Consider the following 18,098-nt stretch of genomic DNA (forward strand, 5'->3'; position numbering starts at 1 on the left):
CTCCATACCTACATTATAAAGGTGTTTAAAAACATTCATTTACACATATTTGACAATCGGAATATATCAGATAGCTCTTGATATAGTTTAAAAAAAAATTAAAAAAGGAAAAACGAAAAGCATCAACACTTCATCTAACAGAACTTGTAATTCTCTGCACTATGCCTCACATTGAACTGCAGCGTATTCATTAAAATGTTAAATATGAATAAAAGGGAATGCTAAAACGACATTTTGGAGGTATAATAAAAAAAAAAATATATGGCTTATACATCCCTTGGGGTGTATACAACCCCCGGAAGCTGGCAATGAGCTCTCCTATGCCCTCTGCAGCCTGGAGGTGGAACTGTAGTTTTGATCTCTGACCTGAAGCCTTAAACGTCATGGCAATTACATAAAATCTTTTTCTGGTTCTTGAACTTTATTACTGGTCGTCGAAATCTCCGATCGGCAGGTATTTTAGTGGGACAGAAGTGAGCGTTTATAAATGTTACAGTAGATGTTTTTTTTGTAACTTCCTGTGAGTGTGATGAGGAAGTGTAAACAGCGCGCATGGAGGGCGTGTCTGTGTCATATATGTTTCTATAGCTGTGATCATGGGGATTTCTTTTTAAAATATCTGTCTTTAGTGCTGGATTATGGGGGACGCGGCGGTAACGAAGCGTCGGGAGCAGTTGACGCGTTGGTCGGGCTCCAGTACAGACAGAGAGCCTGCGGTGCCGCGGAGTCGCTGGAGAGGAGAGACTAGCACCGGAGCTCCTGATGGAGGCAGAACAGGCACCAATGAGCAGTATAAAAAAAACAGGTTTGGAGATTCATCACCACAATAATGACAAAACCAGAACAAAGAGAACATATTACTATTAATTAGTAATATACTTCCTCGATGTAAACAAGCATTTCCGAATATATCGAAATCCGAAATCTGTTTCTGTCTTTCTCAGCTTAACTCTTTAATGAAGATCTCCAGATTTAGTTTTCTATTTTGGGTGTCAAGGACCATCTGCCATGCATTGGATTACTATCCTGTTAGAATGTGTTTCCTGATTAGTCAATTTTTAATGGATCAAAGAACCAGCACAATTTTAAAATATTGTTCTCAGAGCTGATGGTTACTGAAGCTAAAGGTTGCAGTTGTAGAGACTCAGTGTAGAAACCTGAATTACACAATATTTGTCAAGTCTAGTAACAGTGTAATACTGTATAGTTTTTAGGTTTCACAATGATGCCAATATCATTCCAGAATCCAGATAGCCTGTCTCTTCCTTCTCAGGTTGCGGGTAAGATTTGAGAAGACTGCAGAGTTCCTAGCAGTGTGCGCTAGTGGTGACACAGAGGAGGCAAAAGAGATGCTGAGAGAAGTACGAATAATAAATGGAGATGATGATGTGGTCAACTGTGCCAATGCAGATGGAATAACAGCTTTACACCAGGTCAGAATTGACTGCGTTTTAAGCCATTTTATTGTCTTGTTAAAGTGAAAAGATAATTTGCCTGATAGCTCCATATCCAGGCTGCAGTGCTATTTGCTACAATAGTTTTAGGATAATTTCTTAAAGGGTTAGTTCACCGAAAAATGAAAATTATGTAATTAAGTACTCACCCTCATGTCGTTCCACACGAGGTCTTACAGGTGTGGAACGACATGAAGGTGAGTAATCAATGACATAATTTTCAGTTTTGGGTGAACTAACTCTTTAATTTGCAGTTAAGTAACATAAAATGGTTGATTTTACATCTTAGAGTTTTACTTTTAATTTATTTACACAAAGTAGTACAGAATTTCAATATTGGTCATTTATAGGTTATCGGCCGTAAGTAGCATATAAATAATTATACTTTTATAGTGAAATCAAAATGGGCCATTCCTAACTTTCTATGGAATATTGCAGTATTTATTATGCACATCGTTATGTTTTTAAATTCACGTCCCCTTATTATCTTTAATCAAAATAATTTCCCCTCCCTCTTGCAACAGCATCTCTTCTATGTTGTGTTTATCCGCGCGTGAGCATGACAACCTTGTCATGAGATCACAACAATAACAAACGATCCAATTAATTCCCGATGGACAAAATCAAGTACTTTTTTTTTTTTTTTTTTGCGAGAAGCCGTATCAGTCAGATATATACGTCAAAATAGGGAGGAATATACTATTGCAACTTCTGTTTTATGCTGACTTTAATGTTGGTGTTCATTGTGTTCTTTCCCAGGCCTGTATTGATGGCAGTATGGAGATGGTGGCATTTCTTCTGTCTCAGGGTGCCAATGTTAACCAAGTAGACAGTGAGGGTTGGACTCCTCTTCATGTGGCTGCATCCTGTGGAAACCTGGAGATAACAGAGTATGTTATGACTGAATTTAATAAATATGCGTTTAGATTAATGAGTCTGTCTCAAGGTTTTCTATTATGTTTAGTGATTAGCTAGCTTTGAGATTGCTTTGAGATGTTGAGTGTGATTGAAATATGTTATGAGATTAATATATTCACAAACTAGCACATCCTTAATATCATAATATCTTGGCTTTTCCCAGCTTTGTAATGGCATTGAATGGGTGTCCGAGTTTTTGAGGCTCCAAAAAGCACATCTATCCATCATAAAAGTAATCCATACAACTCCAGTGGGTTAATAAATGCCTTCTAAAGTGAAGCGATGGGTTTTTGTAAGAAGAATATCCATATAAAACTTTATAAACTAAAGCAATGAAGTATTTATTATACTGTGCTTATTTACTGGTACTGTCACTCAGACATTGTACAACTTGGTTGTTGTGTGGGCAGTTGTCTTGAGACTTGACTGTAGTTTATAGTGAACTATAAACTTTTCTGACTGCTGTAAACGTTTAGGCTCATTCCAGAGTTGAAAATGTAAGAATACATTTGTGTTTTAGATTTCTGCTCCAGAAGGGTGCATCTCTTTGCTCAGTGAACTGTGATGGTGATGTACCACTGGACATTGCAGAGGATGAAGCCACAGAGGCACTGCTGCAGGAACACACATTAACAAAGGGTTAGACAACACAGCATATGAGATGTCACATCATAAAGCCAATTATAAAAAAAAATCAATAGTAGAGGCAGCAGAAATTAAAGCCTGACATATTTATTAAGTATAATCATCCAATTCATATTGGATCAATAACATTAAAGGGTTACTCACCCTCATGTCGTTCCACACCTGTAAGACCTTCGTTCATCTTCAGAACACAAAATATTTTTGATGAAATCCGAGAGGTTTATGACTCGTCCATAGACAGCAATTTAACCACCACTTTCAAGGTCCAGAAAGGTACTAAAGACATTGTTAAAAAAATTGACGTGACTGCAGTGGTTCAACCTTAATGTTATGAAGTGATGAGAATATTTTTTGTGCGCAAAAACAAAAATAACAACTTTATTCAGCAATATCTTCTCTTCTGTGTCATTCTCGTACACTGTTTACGTTAAGCGCTTCCAGGTTCTACGTCAGAACGGCAGCTATACCTCTCGGATTTCATCAAAAATATCTTAATTTGTGTTCCAAAGATGAATGAAGGTGTGGAACGACATGAGGGTGAGTAATTAATGACAGAATTTTTATTTTTGGGTAAACTAAACTTTAAGAGATAGTTTACCCAAAAATGGAATTTTTGTCCGATTTACTCATTTTTATGTCATTCCAAAATGGTACGACTTTCTTCTGTGAAACAAAAAATATATTTTGCTAAATTTCTCAGTGTATTTTTGTACATTGGAAGTCAGTGGTAACCAAAACCATTTGTTTACCAACATTTTCATAATATCTTCTTTTGAGTTCCACAGAAGAAAGAAATGCATACAGATTTAGAATGACATGAGGGTAAGTATATGATGACAGAATTTTCAAAATTTTTGGTATTGTTTAATATTTATAAATATTGTATATGTTTCTAGAAATACACAGATTAGTACATTACATTTAATTCTCCTCAGAGAATCTTGCTGTATGAGATACACTTATAATCAGTCCATCTTCCATCAGACATGGATGTGGAAGCAGCTAAGCGGGCAGAAGAGGAGTGGATCATGCATGATGCCCGCCATTGGCTCACAGACGGGCTACCTGCTAGTATTTGCCACCCCCGGACTGGTGCTACTCCCTTACATGTAGCAGCAGCTAAAGGATATTTGGAGGCCATTAAGTAAGTGTGAATGCAAACAGGGAAATGTGAAAAAAAAAAAAAAAAAAAAAAAAAATCTTAGCATTGCAAAATTTTCACTCAAATGATGGTAACATGGTATAGTGCAAATCAGTTTTTTAAATAGTTTTATTCTCAGCAGAGAGTTTTACCTTAGACTACTAGTATCTCAGTGATTGATGAATTATGTAGTGTTTGGTATGTCTCAAACCCTAGGGACTAATCCTTATTTGACCAGTTTAACGCCCCATACTCATGCAGGGTGTTCCACCACGCCATTGGGCGGTTCTCTGTTCACAGAATATCCATTGTTTATTTCCTGTCTCTGTGCAAAGTGTAGAAGAAGTGGAGGCTTCCAGCACTGTTTCCATTACATTGGGCTGTTTAGAGCAGAAGTCACATCAGCTTCCTCTATTCATTTTCATTCCAACTTTACAAAAGTGTTGATATTATTCATGAAACAAAAATGTCGAGAGAATAATTTACTTTAATAACTTGTTTGGGGAATAGTTAAACTTATACCACAATTACAATTAGTCTGGTCATTTATACCAGTGATTCTCAACCAGGGGTCAGGGCCCTCTAGAGGGCCTCAGTATAAGCATGTTAATATACTCCTTTCAGCAACTATTTGTTTTTTTTGAAGAACCAAAATTCCAAAAGCATGGTGCTGGAAAACCTGGATATACAGACGTGGACAAATTTGTTGGTACCTTTATAGCTTATTGAAAAAAAAAAATGCTTAATTTCTCCTGAAAACTGATTAAATGAAAAGGGAATGTCTTATGTATTATGTAGGAAATCAGAAAGAAAATCATAGACATCATTAAGTATTTTTAAGAAGTTTAAGGTCCATGGGACTGTAGCCAACCTCCCTGGGCACGATAGCAAGAGGAAAATCAACCCCAGAATGAAGAGGAAGATGCGAACGGTAGACAAAGAGCCAAGGAAAACGCTTGTTTGCAGTGATTGCCTCTAAAGGCTGTGCAACAAAATATTAGGTTAAGGGTTCCATCATTTTTGTCCATGCATTTCCATTTGTTTTATTATTTAAAATATTCTGTTGAATCAAAAATTCAGAGGCAATTTCTTTTTTTCTTGTATATATATAATAAACAATCATGGATTCTAATTACTTTTTTAAGTTTTAAGTTACTTAAGAGAAAATCGTGGGTTCTTTTTTTCATGGAAGGGTACCAACAAATTTGTCCACGTCTGTATGATGTAGCCTAATTGTAATATTTATGACCTAAAAGTGTGACTTGTAAAATTGGAAAAGTAATTGATATTAATAATAATAATAATAATTATTATTATTATTATTATTATTATTATTAAACATTTAACTAGCTCTACAATATTTTATTTTGATAGAGTTAAAAATGTTAAAATCCTTGGTAACACTTTATTTTAAAGTCTTTTAACTAGTTGCTTATTAGCATGCATATTACTAGAATATTGGCTGTTTATTAGTACTTATTAAGCACATATTAATGCCTTATTCTGCATGACCTTATTCTACATTCCTAATCCTACACTATACCTAAACTTAACAACTAACTTACTAACTATTAATAAGCAGTAAATTAGGAGTTTATTCAGGGAAAAGTCGTAGTTAATAGTTTATATGTGTTCCCTATACTAAAGTGTTACCAAATACCAAACAGTGGGAAGGGTTGTGTAAATTCATTGGTTAAAAGAGTGGGAGCCTTGAAGAACATTCAGGTCCTAAAACTTCTGGAATCCTAAATTTAATTATTTTAATTTTAATTATAATTGTCAAGTTTTTTTTTTTTTTTTTTTTAATTTACAGAAACTTAAAGTGCCCATAGATTAAAATAAGTTTTGAAATCAAAACTAGGGATAAGGGGCCTTGGAGTCAAACAGTGAGATTTGTAAATCAGAGGCTATTATTTGTTGTCATCTGTGGTCTTCCAGAAACATTTTGTATCTGAGAAAAATGGCATTTTCACATAAAAATGTTTAAATTTATGTGGATTACTAATAAGTATCTCATTAAATGTCTCTAAAGTTTTCAGTGGTCATTTTTATAAAATTTTGGGCTGATTTCCTCACCACTCCGCAAAAATTGTGGTTCTTCACAAATCACATATATTTTGGATTCAAAACAGCATTGAGTTTTCTGCACGAATAATATTTTACTTAGCAATAATGTGATGATCAAATGTACCTTTTTTTTTATTTTTATTTTAGAAGTTGCCTGCAAAATCCACAAATCTGAGGGGGCATTTCTGGAAGCACCACTGTTGTCAGCAGCTATTTTTACCAATCACAATTTAGATTTAACACTAATACGTCACATTCTGTGACATTGTTTTGGTTATTAACCTGGAAGAATGACATGGATCAAAATAACTAAAAAAAAAACCCACTTTCCTCTTAATATTCATTGAGTGATATTGTTTTCAGTTATGTGCAATGCATACTGTGCATATCTGTTAACTAAAAAAATGTGTTTTAATGTTTCATTACCTTTCAAACGCTGCCTTTAAAATGCTCACTAGGTTTTGTAACAGAGCTTGTGTCTTCACATGTTGAAAATACAGTTGACTTCATACAGCTTCTTTCATTTTCTCTCTCTCTCAGATTGTTGTGTCAGTGTGGTCTGGATGTCAGTGCTAAAGACTATGATGGCTGGACTCCTCTCCATGCTGCGGCTCACTGGGGTCAGAGTGAGGCCTGCCGTCTGCTTGCTGAGCAGCTGTGTGACATGGAGGCCCATAGTAATGGGGTGAGTGTTAGAGGAATTGAGTGCACTGATTGAGAAAAATTGTGCAAAACCAATTGGCTGCATATTCTGTTGCTTATGATTGTTGTCTATGAGAAACAAAGCTGTCTTCCTCAGGCAGGTGTTCAGGTGTTCCGGGAACAAATGGCGCTTTTCCACTGCATGGTACTACTCGGCTCAGTACGGCACGGCACGGCACGGCTCGGCTTGGCACGGCTCGCTTACTTTCGGTTTGCTTTTCCACTGTGGTTTAGTACCGCCTCAAAGTGGGTGGGATTATAGACTGATCGTATAGTTGTGCCGCCTCTACTGCCGTGGATCCGCTCCTCGTCTACCAACGAGTCTGCACCTCGTCTACTGACCACGATACAGCCATTTCTTTTTTCAAGTTGTGTGTGACGGTCATTTAAAGCAAGTCATTTCGTGAACAAATGAGACTGCGGTGGCTGTTACTGACTATTTAAATCTAGCGGGTTTTTTGTCTCGTGTTTCAAATCCAATGACGCTGGTAGTGACGATTCAGTGATCTGCAGTGTTTACATGCCACATTTAGTATCAGTACGGCATGCTTGGGACCTCCACCGAGGTAGTACTATTTAAGCAAACCGTACTGTTTCATACCGAGTCGTCAAATGCAGTGGAAAAGCGCCAAAAAGTTAGCCAAAGTGAGCCATACCGAACCGTACCATGCAGTGGAAAAGCGCCAAAAGTAATATCCTCCATTGGGCCACATTTATATTTCAGGACAGTTTTATCTTATTTGATCTATTCCTATTTATATACTCGCGTTATACTATATTATACCCGGTTCACATCAAGAAATGTGGTAACAATAGCCAATATACTGTAATCATAAAAAAACAGAAATGTACCTTAGTTAATGGGAAAGTAAAAGCAATAGAATAGAAATGGCAAGAAAAAAGTGCAAAGGGGCTCATGCACTCTTAAAGGAAGAGGAAGTGTGGAGGTTCTCTTCTGTGTCAAAATGCACCACACAGTTCTGCAGCCAGCAGCAGCACTGCAGTTAGCCATAATTCTGTTTCATAATGTGTGTGTGGGCGTGTGTATGTGCATGCATGTTTGGGAAATGATAATAACTGAACATTTTTTTTTTTTAAGGGTCAGACTCCATTTGATGTGGCGGACGAGAGTGTTGTATCTTTACTAGAAGAGCTGTCTCAGAGACAGGCTAATGTGAGAACACACTCAGACACACAACTCTATCTAAACCAGTCAGTCATTTTAGATAGACAAAAGGAAGAAATTTACAGCATATTGCATGTAATATAGCATGCTTTTTAACTGGTGGCCTGTGGGCAGAATCCAGTCTATTTGAAAAGGTTGTCAGTTATTCCTCTTAGACTGAAAAAAAAATTGTGAAAAAATGTCATATATTTGTACTATTATTTGCTGAAAGACTCTTAACACCCCAGTGTGTTTTTTGTTACATCAATAACACAAAAAAACTTTTTTGTTTTTTGTCTTACAAGTGCTCTGCTTTCTTTTTCTTTGCTCTTGCAATATGAAAGAGAACAGACACTTGCAGTCTTGCAATTTGTTCGACTATAATATCCACAGAATTATTCCAATGGACTACAATTAGAATTTGTTTCATTTCTGTAAATCAGCACATTGCTCAGTCATTATTTTTTCTCCTTTTCTTCATTTTTTCCATATTATTTATTTATTTATTTTTTTTTTTTAAATCTTAAGTCCGCAATAAAATAAATACCACGGAAAGCATTTTGAATTATCTGTCCATATTTCCTAAAGTTCATAATATGAGGCTAATTAAAGATATTTAAGGCCTTTAACACATATACACACACAGAAACCCAATATTTAAAGATAATTTTTCCCCCTTAAAAACCAACTACTTTAATGTGTTAACTTGTTAATGAACCTACTGACAACCTTATTTTTATTTAATGAGTCATGTGAGGCTGTTTATTAGTTTTTTTGTTTTTTTTTTGTACCTAAGCCAGAATTTTGGTGTAGGCTCAACCCTAGTGGAATATATCACTCATTAAGCTCATTACCATGATTTTTAATCAGAACATGAATTAGATCTTGTCTATTTAGATCCAGTATTAATGAAGTGTGAATTTTTGTGTCTGTTTATTTTAGTGGAGGACTGAACAGGCACTTATTGAGCAACAAAATTCACAGTTCTCAAATGCCAACACTGCGAGCAAGAAACGCAGGTGAGAAAGATGGTTTATCTTTCAGTCTTTGTCTGTCACTTGCATCTTCACTCATGTCTCTCTCTCTCTGCTTAGGACCTCTGTGTGCCGGATGAGCAGCAGGGACAAAATAAATGTACAGGACCAATCTAAAGAACGAGGGGTCTCAGGTGGCCTGGAAATAAACGATGAGAGAGAAAGCAGCCCAGGTTTGTCACTCTGTCTCTCAAAGACATACAGGAGCATTATCATATTTACATACATGAAACATACCTGTACAAGAGTACAATCTGTTTGATGATGGTTGTTTTGTTCTCTGTTCTAGAAAGTTCAACAGTATCGTCTCCAGAGAGCATTGTTCCTTCTTCAGGGGTAAGACACACACTCTGTTAGCTTTCACTAGCTATGTTTCCATCCACCTCTTTTTATGCGCATTTTGGGATATTGCATTAAAAAAAATGCTGGACAGAAACGGCAAGATGCTCATAAATTCTAAAAATGTGCATTAAAAACTTATGCGCTCAATTGAAAACATGCGCATAAACTACGATGGAAACAGATTTGCCGAATAAATTCCGTGATGCACATCTAAAAAGTCACGTGACTTTGTGCGATGGACCGCAAAACTGGAAAAACCAGCGGAACAATGTCGTTGCACAGCATCTGAAATGTTGTTTTGATCATTCTGTAATGCCTTGGCCAAAGTCTGTTGTTAAAGTGGTTCGATAAAATGCCCTTTCACAACTGTCTCACACAACTGCTCTGCCAAACAGCAGGCATCTGCCTCTGAAAGCAGTCTCTGAAACACGTTTATTCCCTTTTGTCTGCATGCTCTGAGGCACAAGTCATTTATTATATATACGTAAATGATTATATACAGTGGCTTCTCCTACTTGTCTTAGTGATATTTAGCGCCAGTTTATCAGGAAGTGGCGATTTTGTTCTCTTGAACACAAAGAATGGAAACGCTGCTTTATTCGCAAATGTTTTATGTGATATTCCAGTTTTGCGCATCAGTTAAATTCGCAACTTTGTATGGAAACATAGCTACTGTCAGAATGTCTCTGCTGGTGCTTGTGATTAATCACTGTATGTTTGTGTTTTTCAGACCATTGAGGATAAAGAAGTGAAGGTGAATGATCAGGACAGAGCGAGTCGCACAGCAGTTGTGCAGCCCACCCCTCAGAGGCGAGAGTCACCTGCTGAGAGCCCCAGTAACGCCTCTGGTGATGGAAAGAAGTAAGATTGCTTGATCCAAAAAAATAAACGCTTTACAAGAACACTTCCTTTTATTTTCATGCTTTTATGTTACCGCTGTACAAATCTTATAGGTAACACTTTACAATAAGGTCCATAAACAATGAGCAGTACATTTGTTACAGTAGTTATTAATCTTTGTTAACATTAGTTTATGAAAATACAACAGCTCATTATTAGTTTGTGTTAGTTCAGGTCCAATAAATAATATTAACAGATACAACTTTTGATTTTAATAATGTATTAGTAATTTGTTGACATTAACAGCCAAGATTATACGATTAATAAAAATAATAAGATTAATAAATGCTTTAGTTTTAATTTTTAATTCATGTTATAACTAATGTTAACAAATAGAACCTTATTGTAAAGTGTTACCACATTAGGTAATATTTGAAGTGCAAATTCTTCAAGATTAGGCAGCGTTAGTGATGTCAAAAAGTACCACTACTACCAAGTCAATATTAAAATAAAATTTTATATGACAATGTTACCTTCAGTAACTTAAAAAAAGCCCTCAACTGCTAAATACTGAAAGCACATTTAGTTTGTTGCTTGTGATGTTATGATGCTTATTGCTCTTCTTTATTATTATTTACTTGTTTGTTTTGAAGCTATTTTTAGTTCTTGACTACATAGATCATAGTTTCAATTTATTATAGTTTTTGTTTTTGGTTTTAAAGAGTACTTTTATAATTAAATAATTTAAATTTATAGTGATTCTTTCTCTACAGCAGAGAATTTTTTTTTTATAAATGTATCTCTATAGCAGTTAGATTAAAATTAATGTTTAGTAGCTTTTTTATCTTTTGTATCGAAGTTGGTATTGAGACTCACTAAATTTCACTAGTATTGGTACAGACTACCAAAATTTGCTAAACTTACTAAGCAGTATGTAAAAGTAGAATGTAAATAAATGTTACTGTTTTTAAGCTCTGTTCATGAATAATGATTAAATTGTTTTTCAGGTTTCAGGCTCCAGTGAGAGACGAGGAATCAGAGTTTCAGAGGAAAGCTCGCTCGCGTCTTATGCGGCAGTCACGACGATCAACACAGGTGTGTGTTCACACCCCTAATCACACACACTGCACACACAAATGCTTATTTTTCATTATTATTAATTATTTTTCTAGGGAGTAACACTGACCGATCTTAAGGAAGCAGAACGGAGTATTGTTAAGAGTATTGAACCTCAGTACCTCAGTGTTCAGCCTGTGAGCCCCAACATCACAGTAACACCAGCTGAGAGAGGTGAGTCTTATTACTATCAAGTCTGTGTGAAGGACCTTCTTTCAGTTGAGAGTATTGATTCATTGATCTTTTCGATTTAATTTGAGTTTCGCATGGATATTTAGAGTTTTCTCTCTGCACTAGACACAGAGCCAGTGAAGGAATCTGGAGAGGCACAGACAAGATTAGGAGTGAGAGATCGCAGGAAAGGGAGGAAAGAGAGACGCTCAACTGGCATTGTTCAGGTGGCTGAAGAGGTGAGCTACAACATTCATAAAAACCCCAGTGCATTCTCACTCCCAGTGCATTTTCAATATAAATAAACTTTAAAAATATGCTTTTTTGCAGCTTCTCACCAGAATATTACAAAAAATAATAATTAGAATCTAATCAGTAGCTTTGTTTCTTTGGTGTCCGGATGGTACTTTTCTATTTCCAATAGATTTTGGAAGTGTGCATCTGTGCCTTCATTTTAAGCTAATGTGCAATTATATATCATCTGCGATAATATTGTAATTGTATCATAATTATGCAGTTGTTGTATAAATACATGTATGCCACCTTTGAGCACAATTGAAGTCTGTCTAAATACACCCAAACGCCATGTCAGATGCAAATTCTGTTCCATCTGTTCCGTTGAAGTAATTGGGTAAATTTAAGGATTTGACAAAAGACAACACGGATAAATTTAACAAGGTAATTTAAAAAACTTGCCCTCAAAAGGTAAAAAAGGCTCCTGTAAATCAATTCCAGTGGGCAAATATTGCCCCTGGATGGAAAAGTTAATTTCTAACCCTGACAAAGACCTCAAAACTTTAATGACATGGTTGTCTCAACTGGTATATCAGAAGAAACAACTGGGTAACTGAATCTGGTGCTACTTTTGTGTCTTTCACATCACATTGCAAACTCACTCTCTTGTTTCATACAAATGCAAGTGTCACCATTAGTGGCACCATTAGTTATGCCATCTTAATTATTGATTGTATTGAAAATGACCATAGAGGATTTCAGAATTAATATTATTCCTGTTGCAATGTTCATCTTGTTGCTAGGCTGATTGCTTTGTACAGTGAGAACATTTTTACACCCCTACTGTTATTATTTTTGCAGTTGTGTTTGGTGTCACTAGTGGCAAAGAAATTCCTTACTTCAAAAATGTAAAATGACTGACTTTTATTGGCATGTTACTTCTGTTCAGACAGAGGATATGGATGCAAATGAAGACGCTGATCAAGACAAGAGCACAAGGTTTGTGTGTTTTTTGTTCATCTCCTGGTGTATAACTATATTTGAGTGGTACGTCCTGCATGTACTATGTGTGTAATGATTGCTTTTTGTGTTTATTGTTCTGCTTGTGACATCTCTCTACTTAGTTTTGGCGTTCCGAATTGCCTGTCGGAATTGGCGGATTAATTAGTGCACAGTTTTAAATAAGCTGCTTATAAGCTCACATTGAGAAAGTAATATTGAGGCTTTTGCAATGATATTTTTGTTGTTGTTTGTTTTTGTAGTGATTCTCAGTTAGATTATTCTAGACACTCTTCTGTGGACTATAGAAAGGTAATGATTTTTTATTTTTATTTTTACACACAATAATCATTAAAGATACTGATGAGTAATATAAAAGCCCTTGTGTGTTATTATGTGTTTTCTCAGTTGTATCTGCAGGTGTTGCAAGAGAATGGAGATCTAAAAGAGAAACTGCAGGAAACTCAACTGCAGCTAAATGAGAGTAAAGTTCATCTGGAAAAACTCAAACAGGTGAGAGGTGTTTTTATCTTGTCCTGAGATTGGAGGAAGAGATATGTTGAACCACTAAAGTGAGAGAATTCTTTTGTCTGTTTTGTTTGTTTGCATGTAATCAGAATCAAGAGAATGGATCAGACAGACCAGCCCTACTAGAGCTGGAGAGATTTGTAAGTTCTCACACTGTAAAAAAGAAAAAAAAGGCAACTACATATTTTCCAGTTTACAATACCTTCTGAGTCTTAAAAATGTAGAAATGCAATTTTCTTAAAACTACATAAAGTACCTATGTTAGACCAACAGAACTGTCCCAAATGTTGTTTGAACAAATAATTTCATATTGCTGAAATGTTAAGGGTTTGTGAGATCCCAGCATGCATTGCAGCAGAAATAAATTATGCAGTTACTGTTATAAGACTATTTTTTTGCTGTTTGATGACTTTTTGTTGTTGTTATTTTGTCAGTATTGTTAGTTATTTGTTGTGTTTTGATGTTAAGAGCTCATCTTTTTACATTTGTTGATTGTCAGCGTTCTTGAGTTTTAGTGTTGAGGCCTTTAGTATGTTCAACCATTTAAAACTATATCCTGGATATCTTTGCTATGTAGTGATGATTGTTCTTCTCCACAAAGATAGCATAGTTCACATATTAAGTACCCTAAGACTATATACTTTATATGGCTATCATAACAATAAATGAATATGTTACTAAATGAAAATTTGCCGAACAAAAAATTTGTTGTTGTCTTGACGAATTTATTAGCTGAATGAGTGAATGAACAAATTAAAATTGACAAAACAAAGTAGTTTTACTTAGTTCATTTATTAAGACAGTAGTTGAGAGAAAATCTGAATGCATCAAGTTGCCTTGGATTTTTAAGTTTTCTCAGTTTATTTTTTACAGTGCACAATTCCATGCCAAAAGCCAATATACTCAATTTTTACTTTACATCTATTAATTAAATGTATTTTAAATATATTCATGTAATTTATATGACTTGAAATGTTAAAATATATTAGTACATGTTGTAATTAACATTAACCTAGATTAATAAATTCTGTAAAAGTATTGTTACTAACATTGTTAGTTCACCTAATGCACAAATGTAAACGAATTGAACCTTGTTGTACAGTGTTTTTTATTCTTTTCATCTGCTCTCCACACAGGAAAAGAAACTTCTTCAGCGGAGAGCCTCTGAGTTAGAAGATGAACTCAAAGTAAGAACTTAAGTTTTAAAATTTGTCAGGATACTCCTAATTATGCAAATTAACCTGACTTTTAGTGATATGTAGTTGATGATCCCATTATCTTCCATTATCTATTTTTCATGGAAAATCTGAGAAGAATAGATTTAAACATGGTCAGATTTGCTAAACAAATTTGTAAACAAAAACAGCTAAACAAAATTAGCCAAACAACTTAATACGAACATACAAGAGGTGAGGGCTCTGTAGAACTTGTGAAATGATGGTCATGCCAAGTCTGCAGAGCCTTCTGCAAAGTTCCATGCATATACAGGTTCCATGTGGGCCTTCTCATCTCACTCTCTGTCCCCCCCTCTCTTTTTAGGTGCTTGTGGATTTGCGTGCTGATAACCAGAGACTGAAGGATGAAAATGCCGCTCTCATTCGTGTCATTAGTAAGCTGTCGAAATGAACCTTTGGGCTTTTTGCATTGTTTTCCTGAATTCCTTGGAAAACTTGCTGTGCCACTGTCTGCCCAAAGAACTGCACAGCATTTTTCTTTCTCTCTCTCATCTCTGGGACATATGCCTCTGCTTGGGGTGGTTGAACTACTGTTCTTCAAATTGATATGTACATATGTATGGCCTTGTCTAGCTGCCACTCTAGATCCATCAAAACTGGAATTTTCAACGACTCTAGAACTCAAGTCCATCTGCTGTTCAGCTGCTCTAGATTGTGGTTTTGATCTGATTCAGGGGTGCCCTTATGTCTTTTGTAATGTTATTGATTTCTTTTGCGCAATGTGCTTGCTGCTTTTCATTAATAGCACAGATTAAGATCATAGCTTTAATGTTTCTTAGAATTCTGCAGACTAGCCATCTCACTAATTTAGCTCACACCCTTATTGTACCCTTATTACACTGGGCTGCACTGATGACAATGTTATTAATACTTTGAAGTTTCAGTTCAGGTTTACTGTTCAGTTTCGCTTAAAGACATCTACCATTGCAAAATCTTTGCCTTTCAGCAGGTACCTCTAGAAACCTGCAAAGATAGATAAATCAAGAGTTTATGATATACAGAATATAGAATAGAATATAGTTCATTAATAACAAAAATGATATATTACAGATCATAGATCTGTAATGTTAACAGATCAGATTAATGTACATTGAAATAGAAATTAAATTTTAATTTATATATTTTCATATGCATTCATGTTTTGAATGTACTTAAAGTACTGATCTGTTAAGCATGATCTAATATTTGTTAAAGGCTTATTACTGAAATTGCAGTGTTATCAAACAAAACAAATGTTTAAACTGAGCTTTTTAATGTCATGGCAAAGTTAGCTTGCCAATGCCATCATCATTTTAGCTTAAAAAATTATTTTAATATTTCTTGTAATGGTAAAAGAAAAAAAAAAATGTGCCAAACAGTAACGACATTGCTCAGGGGTCTCTTGTGAGACAGTAGAAGATCTTGGGGTTGTGTGTCTTTTTCTCAATATGTATCTGGATTAACACTGTACTTTAGCTGACTACTGTTCTTTGGACCAAACAGGCATTAGTATGAATCTATTTCTCTATTATTGCATATTTATGAATATATTATGTATGGTGAATTTTGATGCTGTTGTGTTCTGCCAGTGGTGTAATCTCTTTTTACTAGGAAGAGACACAAAGTGTTTTGTACTGTGACTATGAGTTTTGTCCTAAACCAAACTGGCGCCATAGGTCAAAGCTTTTTAAAGTTTACCACTGTTTATTTGTGTTTTTCCCTAAAATTATTGCTTTCAGAATTTAAGCATTTGTTCATCCAGCAAGTGTATTTTGCCAAAAATGTGCCTTATATATATCTGTTGCTTTGTTAAAAAGGATGGAGTCAGTTACTTTCTCTGACCAATAAATATCAATGCAAATGGTTGTGTAACAACCATTAAAGTGGTCTATGCACCATTGCTTTTAGCTCTTGCGTAAATAAATAGCTGCTTGCTATACATTATTTTCAAAGGTTTGATTTCCCATTAGTGGCAGTGGTAGAAAAATCAAATGAGATGTAAGTAGTAGACAAATGTGTGGTTCCTTGTGAAAATATAGAGTATGATTAATTAAATTCTTACTGTGAACATCACAGGGCAATTTCATACCAGTCTTAACTAAATCCTATTACAAACAGTGTTCATGTGTTTCAGTATTGAAGCAGGAAGTTGGAGTGGGACATAAGCCTCTTGAAACTCAGCGATGAGTCATGATTTACTAATTGCTATTGCTACTGCAGAAATAAGTGGTACTAAGAGGAGAGAGGGCACTTTATGAAGGGGACAATTTGCTCACTTTTATATGGAACAACACTTACATGCAGCACCCCTTTCCCTCTGTGCTCCCAATGTGCAAAAATGGCATTTGGATTTCACCCTTTGGATGTTTTTTCAATGTCAAGTCATGGAGCTTTTACTAACAGGGACTTAATCAGTTAGGGACTTAATCGATCATATTTAGTTCTACAGCACATTTAAAAACAACACATGTTGTCACCAAGAGAAATCAAAACAATATCAAACAAATACATAATGAAATATGTAACTAATGACATTTGGCTGCATCTGAAATCGCATACTCTCTTGAGTAGGAACTTGTTTTGAATAATTACTTCACAGCTGCTAAAAAAAGTACACTCTATATAATATGAATGTGTGTTGTATGAATGTAATCTGGACATACTACATTCGCCATGTTGTTGTCATCATGTGACCTACCAGTGTCAGTTGTGTCGCTTCACTGCCATTCACAAATTCTCTCCCTTGGCCTCGTTGGATAGTAAAGTGTCCATTGTATGCACACCAGAATCTCTAGTAGGTCATCTGGGTACATTTTGCCTACTTTTTTATGAGTACTGTGAATTTGGACATACTTTTGTCACATACTACTGAAGTATGTGATTTCAGATGCAGCCCTAGACTTTCCCTGAATCTGTCTCGCATTCATCCTGTTCAACAGACATGCCTCTGAACTGAAGTGCAGTCTCAATATGCATTGATAATCCAGTTAACCACGGCAATGGTTATTTCCAGTACAGTCCTCCTACTTTCTGTCTTATTTCATCCTCTCTTATTCCTTCATTGTGGTGAAGAGTAGAACCTGTGGTTAGGTCAAAGACAGGCTGCAAAATGGTAAGACAAATGCTGCATGATGCTTAACTGTGTACATACAAGTCTGTAATGTCTTTTTGCTTGATACATTAGCACATACAAGTGTGCTATTACTAGCTTGCCGTTTCAAATTGTATGACTCCGCTTAGCCAATATTTCAGTAAAATTGCAATTAATATGCTTGTGTAGTACAAAATCAAAATTAAAAAATTTAATCTTCGAGTTTAACTTAAAAATTTTGATATTGTAAAATCAATTTGATATCATACTATCAAATTCAAGTTGATTTTACAATAGTAGCTTTCACATCTACTTCCTACCTACGTTTTGGCTTTCTTTTTTACTGCTTGCGATTCTGCAGTGGAAAAAAACCCAGCAAAACATTCTATATTTCTCCTGTAACAGTGGAGTGGGTGCACTGGAGGATCTTGTGATTT

General features: G+C 35.4%; 1 protein-coding gene across 2 annotated transcripts; it reads left to right on the forward strand.

Annotated features, from left to right (window-relative positions):
- Nucleotides 1-295: 295 nt before the first annotated feature.
- Nucleotides 296-16,453, forward strand: ppp1r12c (protein phosphatase 1, regulatory subunit 12C). 2 transcript variants are annotated; one of them, XM_051897537.1, is made up of 21 exons: nucleotides 296-454; nucleotides 630-805; nucleotides 1,274-1,433; nucleotides 2,214-2,344; nucleotides 2,893-3,011; nucleotides 4,002-4,161; nucleotides 6,766-6,910; nucleotides 8,027-8,101; nucleotides 9,035-9,111; nucleotides 9,187-9,299; nucleotides 9,416-9,462; nucleotides 10,199-10,329; nucleotides 11,316-11,403; nucleotides 11,481-11,598; nucleotides 11,722-11,834; nucleotides 12,779-12,828; nucleotides 13,092-13,140; nucleotides 13,237-13,341; nucleotides 13,446-13,496; nucleotides 14,493-14,543; nucleotides 14,896-16,453. In XM_051897537.1, the coding sequence occupies exons 2-21, from the start codon at nucleotides 639-641 to the stop codon at nucleotides 14,980-14,982; spliced, it is 2,037 nt and encodes a 678-aa protein (XP_051753497.1). In that variant the 5' UTR covers nucleotides 296-454; nucleotides 630-638; the 3' UTR covers nucleotides 14,983-16,453. The 2 variants fall into 2 exon arrangements, with proteins under 2 accessions (XP_051753497.1, XP_051753498.1); XM_051897538.1 differs by having other exon boundaries at nucleotides 326-473.
- Nucleotides 16,454-18,098: the final 1,645 nt, after the last annotated feature.

Source organism: Ctenopharyngodon idella, chromosome 6 (assembly GCF_019924925.1).
Source record: "Ctenopharyngodon idella isolate HZGC_01 chromosome 6, HZGC01, whole genome shotgun sequence".
In the NCBI taxonomy this organism is placed as follows: Eukaryota; Metazoa; Chordata; class Actinopteri; order Cypriniformes; family Xenocyprididae; genus Ctenopharyngodon; species Ctenopharyngodon idella.